The sequence below is a fragment of the Mesoplodon mirus genome, assembly GCF_964341445.2.
Source record: "Mesoplodon mirus genome assembly, chromosome: 20".
Taxonomy (NCBI): domain Eukaryota; kingdom Metazoa; phylum Chordata; class Mammalia; order Artiodactyla; family Ziphiidae; genus Mesoplodon; species Mesoplodon mirus.
Window position 1 is genome coordinate 12,770,589 of NC_138996.1, and position 5,303 is coordinate 12,775,891.

The 5,303-nt window shown below is 39.9% G+C and overlaps 1 protein-coding gene across 1 annotated transcript; it reads right to left on the minus strand.

Annotated features, from left to right (window-relative positions):
* Positions 1-1,690: 1,690 nt before the first annotated feature.
* On the minus strand, positions 1,691-2,584 carry LOC309795886 (MICOS complex subunit MIC27-like; the record flags this gene model as incomplete). Its single annotated transcript, XM_082608688.1, has 1 exon — positions 1,691-2,584. The coding sequence occupies exon 1, from the start codon at positions 2,561-2,563 to the stop codon at positions 1,691-1,693; it is 873 nt and encodes a 290-aa protein (XP_082464814.1). The 5' UTR covers positions 2,564-2,584.
* Between the last annotated feature and the right edge of the window lie 2,719 nt (positions 2,585-5,303).

Consider the following 5,303-nt stretch of genomic DNA (forward strand, 5'->3'; position numbering starts at 1 on the left):
CTTTTCCCCTCTGTCAAATATTAAAAATGAGTGAATGTGGTTAGGATAGGTATAAATAGTTATTAAAGGGAAATACTAGATTAACATATTACCTTTTTTTTTAACTTGCCTTTAAGAAAGATCAGAAAAGAAGAGATTTTGAGTCAATTATGAAGAAAGAAGAGGTGACAAATGAAACACCTCAGAAAGAGGTGAAACATAGGAAAGACAGATGCTAGTTCTCTCAGATATATCTCTAACCCACTGCAGTCACCACTTGAAAAGAATTTTGAGTAGAAGAAAAATGCTTTTATTGTACAAATCCTTTGTCTGAAGATAACAGAAGCCTACCTGTGCGAATTCCAATACCCTTCCAAATATTTTTTTGGAGAATCCAGAAGTTTCCAGGATTAAAAAGAAGTGCAGGGTAAGGCTTGATTTGTCCAGTCACTTTTTGCACCAACTTCCTGCTCTGGAATGAGTCACGGGCCTCTACTTTCTCTCTCTCTCTCTCTTTTTTTTTTTAATTTTCTTAATTGCAGTATAGTTGACATACCCTGTTGTGTTAGTTTCAGGTGTACAGCAAAGCGATTCAGTTATACATCTATATATGTTTTCTTTCAGATTATTTTCCATATTCTCTTTCAGTCCCCACCTCTGCTGTCCCTTCCCCACAGGACCTTGCCCCATGTGTGGACACACCTTCCTTCTTGATTCATCAAGCATCACTAAGCCAATGCGATTGTGTGTAATAGACTTGGTGATATTTGGGGTGTAATGGAGAGCTCTGCGGGACAGTACAGACGCACATGTAATGTGAAGCCATGTTTTCAGCCTTCTTGCCATAGAAAAGTTTTCAGAAATATCTTGGTCCTGCCAGTCGTTGGGACGGCTTTCACCATTGCTCTAGAACCGTCTCGTTTCCTCTCCTGCTCTCCATCTCAGGATCTCCATTCTCTTCTGAGGCATCAAAGAGGATATCGTGGACGTTTTCTGGGTTGGATTTCCCTTAATCATTAGGCTTCTGTTACTTTTGCATAATCAGAAGAGTCCAGAGAGGCTGAGTGACCAGCATCCCCTCAATACTTTCTTTTCTAAATGGCATTTTCCTCTTGCTTAACATATGTATATATAACCCCTTATATTTGTCTTCATAATGATGTCATTTTTTTGTCATCCGAAGTGGCCTGAGTCATATTCTGGTACCAGTGGCCAGCATCTCCCACCCAAGCAGCTCTGAGCATACAAATATTCCCTTTGCCTCTCCAAATTTGACCGTATAGCAGTGTCACCTGAGGAGCATTTCCTTTTTTCTTTTCTTTTTGTCATAAAATATGGATATTTTATTCCAGCTCTGGGAAATGAAAAACAAAGAGGAGGAGGGAACACATCCTTCCACACACTATTCTAATTTAGCTGACATTAATTCAGAAAAGCTAAAGCAAATATATATGTGCATATGTATACATATTTAGAGATACACATACATATTTTTTCAGATTTTAGTCTCATCTGTGTTCATATATTTATTTTTATTTTTTTATAAATACCCTTAAAAGTGACCAAATGCATCCCAATACTTCTACCTCTGTGTCCTGATCTATCATTTAATATTGTTTGGATTGTATTCAATTTGTGCTTTAATCACTTATGTGATTTGTCTAACTGTACATTCAAAGATGTAAGGGAAAAACTTGGTTTAAATTATACTCTACGTGTCACAGTTACCCATTACATGATTTTTTTCATCATTATTCGCAACTTCACACATCTTGTAGTTCTCTAAGCTTCTAGTGCTGTACATATCTATATCTTCTGGATGGGACTGCCCGTGATCCATGAGCTTGGGGTCAGGCCTAAACTGTGTAGCACCTGAGGTAGATTCTGGTTTGGTCTTTGTTTCCAAGCTGAGTTCTGTTGGCAAGGCACAACTCAGGTTGTGAGTTGTTTTTGCAGGTATTTCTATTTCATCAGAGCTTCCTAGCTTAGTTTTTTCTTTTGGCTCAGGAAATGACTCTTTTTTGTTGTTTTTTGTCCACAGTGATTGAACTGCTTCATAAATTTGCTGGCTTATAGCACATGCCTTTTTCCCAGTTACCTTTGCAATCATTACTGATTGAACAGGGTAGGGAACAGTTGCTCCTAAAGTGGCCAGTCCAGGTGGATAAGCAATTCTCTTAAACCTAGAACCTTTTCTCGCTGAAATGAAGGCTGCCAATCCTGAAACTGTAATCACTCCAATTTTCGGAAGAAAGTCTCGAGGTGGATTCTTCAAATAGACATATGCATCTTTTCCAAATTGTACTGTATCCATTATCCCATTTTTCACAAAGACATAAACACCCTTGCACCAGCCAATATAATGACCAGTTGTAGTGCGAATGGATGCAAAGCCCATTTGTAAATCACCGGGCTGTTCTTCAACATATTTAGACTGGAGAGGTGGCGCAGTATATATGCAGAGCTGCTTTGGTTTCACTAGCTGCTTTTTGGACTCCTCTTTTTTGGCCACACGCACACTTATAGATGCACATATTAGACCTGTTGGCATGGTTGTCTGCTTTCCCATCCTAACAGCCGCCATAGCTTTGGCCCTCTCTGCCCAGGTCTTCTCACGGAGAGTGGCTTGAGGAGTATTTTAAAAATGCATTATTTGGGGTACCTATTTAAGCCTAATAAGAAGGATTTGGGGAAGGGGGTTGATTGAGTTCAGAGCCCATGAGTCTGACATTTTCAAACTCTTCACACATTATGCTTGGGTAGCTGGTCTCAGGACCGGCCATTCAGAGCTGCTCCCATAAAGCACGCTGGTCCGCTGTGGTCAGCCCAGTTTCCTCTGTTCTTTCATTCTTTCCCTTCCCCCATATGCATCCTGCCTCCTCCCTCCCTTCTGCTTTTTTCTCTCTTTCCCTTTTTATCCATCAGATATGAAGTTCCCAATATGTGCCTGATACGTGGCCTCATACCCTTGCTGCTCCGCCCTGTTGTGTTAGAGTCACCCCACTTTTCAGTCTTCCTTTGCCTCTACCCAGTCCCAAACACCCCAAGTTCTGAGAAAGCAGCCTCACCTTCAGAAGCATCTCTCACATAAGTCATCATGCCCCATCTCATATCCAGATATTCCAGGAGCATTTGAGCCACCTTTCCATAGTGGCTATGATATTGCTTTGGAAATAATAAGACGTGAGTCTTGTGTCTCATTTGATGGTGACCATTATCATTTGCACTGGATCTGCTCTTCACTTCTATCTTCTTTAAAATCACTTATAGCTGAAAATGTCTTACTGGCCCAATGAGGCTGACTGCACCATTTATAATCATTTCTAGATAAGAGACAATGAGGAAGATCCATCTCATAGGAAACCAGCTTGGCACCTCCCTGGACAGTCCCAGGCCCAGGAAGAGGATACTCTGCTCAATTTCTCTCTCACTTTCTTATTTTTTTAATTTTAATGCAACGAAAGCCAGACCATTTAGGAATTATTCTAATCCCAGTTTCAAGTCCCATCCTTCTCTCGAGTCATGCGCGTATTTAGATTTTTATTCCTTCATTAACACGGGGAAAATGCAGACCATTATGACAGTTAGCAGACATAATTTTAGACAAATACAACTTCTTATCAAATCAGCCTGCAATAAGTATTTGATGAACAGGGCTCTTCAATATAACTTCCAACACTAATTTAATGAGAAGTATCAAATGAATTTTTTTTAATTCTGATATCTCCCATGAGACAAATGATACTTTGCAGGCCTATTTTTAACAAATGAATTATTGACTTAAACTGGCACAATTAATCACAATATAATGGGATCAGGGGATATTAGGGGCTCATTTATCACAGCTGATGATGAGTACTGACTCTTCTGAGAAATGAAACTCTTTCATCACTCCTAGATTAACAGTTACATGCTTTCAAATTTCAATCATAAGGAACTGGCAGCATAGAATGAAAAGGAGCCAGACCGGAGGAGAAGATGGAAGAGAAGAATACAGAGTTTGTTGTTTGCAGTCAGAAATCTTACTTCTGCCAGGACTCTTCAGTGAAGATAGAAAAATGATTCATTGGAAAGGCGGTGCTAGTGATGGGCAGAGAATCAGGACGGCAATTAACATTCTTGTGATCTGGGCTTAACTCTCCTATTAAAAATCTGTGTGACTCCTGACAAACTGCTTGACTTCTCTGAACTTCCTCTTCTTCATCTGCAAGATAAATACAGTACAGTCTCTCCAAGGAACGTTCTCATGAAGATCAAACAAAATAACCAGTGTCCTCATGTTTTGGACAGTTAGAAAGCAGAGTTCCTTTCATGTGATGCTTATCATCGCTTTAGGAATTGTTTGTTTTCCATCTCCAGGACTCATACCTACTAGATATTTTTGAGTAATTGAAAAAAATATTCAGTAAAATGTGAAATACATATAAGGAACTCAGAAGGTGTAGGTTAGTCTGCTAACTCAACAGGCGTGACAACTTGTCTCTCAAGCCCTGCTGTTATCAAAAGATGAGTCAGACGTGACCCTTGTTTTCTAGGAGTTGACAAACATATTAGGTAGACAGACAAGAGAGTCACATCATTTGGACATATGAAAATGTAAAAAGTCAAGACAATAAAGGATTTTTCTTTATATACAAAGGCATACACATAGTTAGAAAAAAAATAGTACAGAAAGGTTAAGCAACTGGTCCATTCCCTATATGGTGACTGTACTTCCCAGTTTGCCCAATTCATTCCAGGTTTATGCTAATTTCCCCAGCATAATTACTAATGGCATCTACTTTTACTCTCAAAAGTGTCTTGATTTGACGATATGGGTCAAACTAATCTTAACAATTTCTTTCTTCTATTTTGTTATTGCCAATATCTAAATAATATGATTATATCTTTAGCTTCTTTATTTATCATTGTTATGTAGAGTCCACTGACTTCCTACCTTTCTAGAGATTGGTGTAGCTCACACCCTTCCTGATTTCCCACCCTTTCTCCCAATATAGTTAAGTAAGAATCTTAAGTTTCTTCTTCTGTCCAGTCTGCAACTTTAAACATCCAAATGATATTCTGTGAAGAATAGTTCTCGGGCTTCCCTGGTGGCGCAGTGGTTGAGAGTCTGCCTACCGATGCAGGGGACACAGGTTCGTGCCCCGGTCTGGGAGAATCCCACATGCCGCGGAGAGGCTGGGCCCGTGAGCCATGGCCGCTGAGCCTGCGCGTCCGGAGCCTGTGCTCCACAACGGGAGAGGCCACAACAGAGGCCCGCGTACCGCAAAAAAAAAAAAAAAAAAAAAAAAAAGAACAGTTCTGTGGGCTTCCCATTTTTGCAA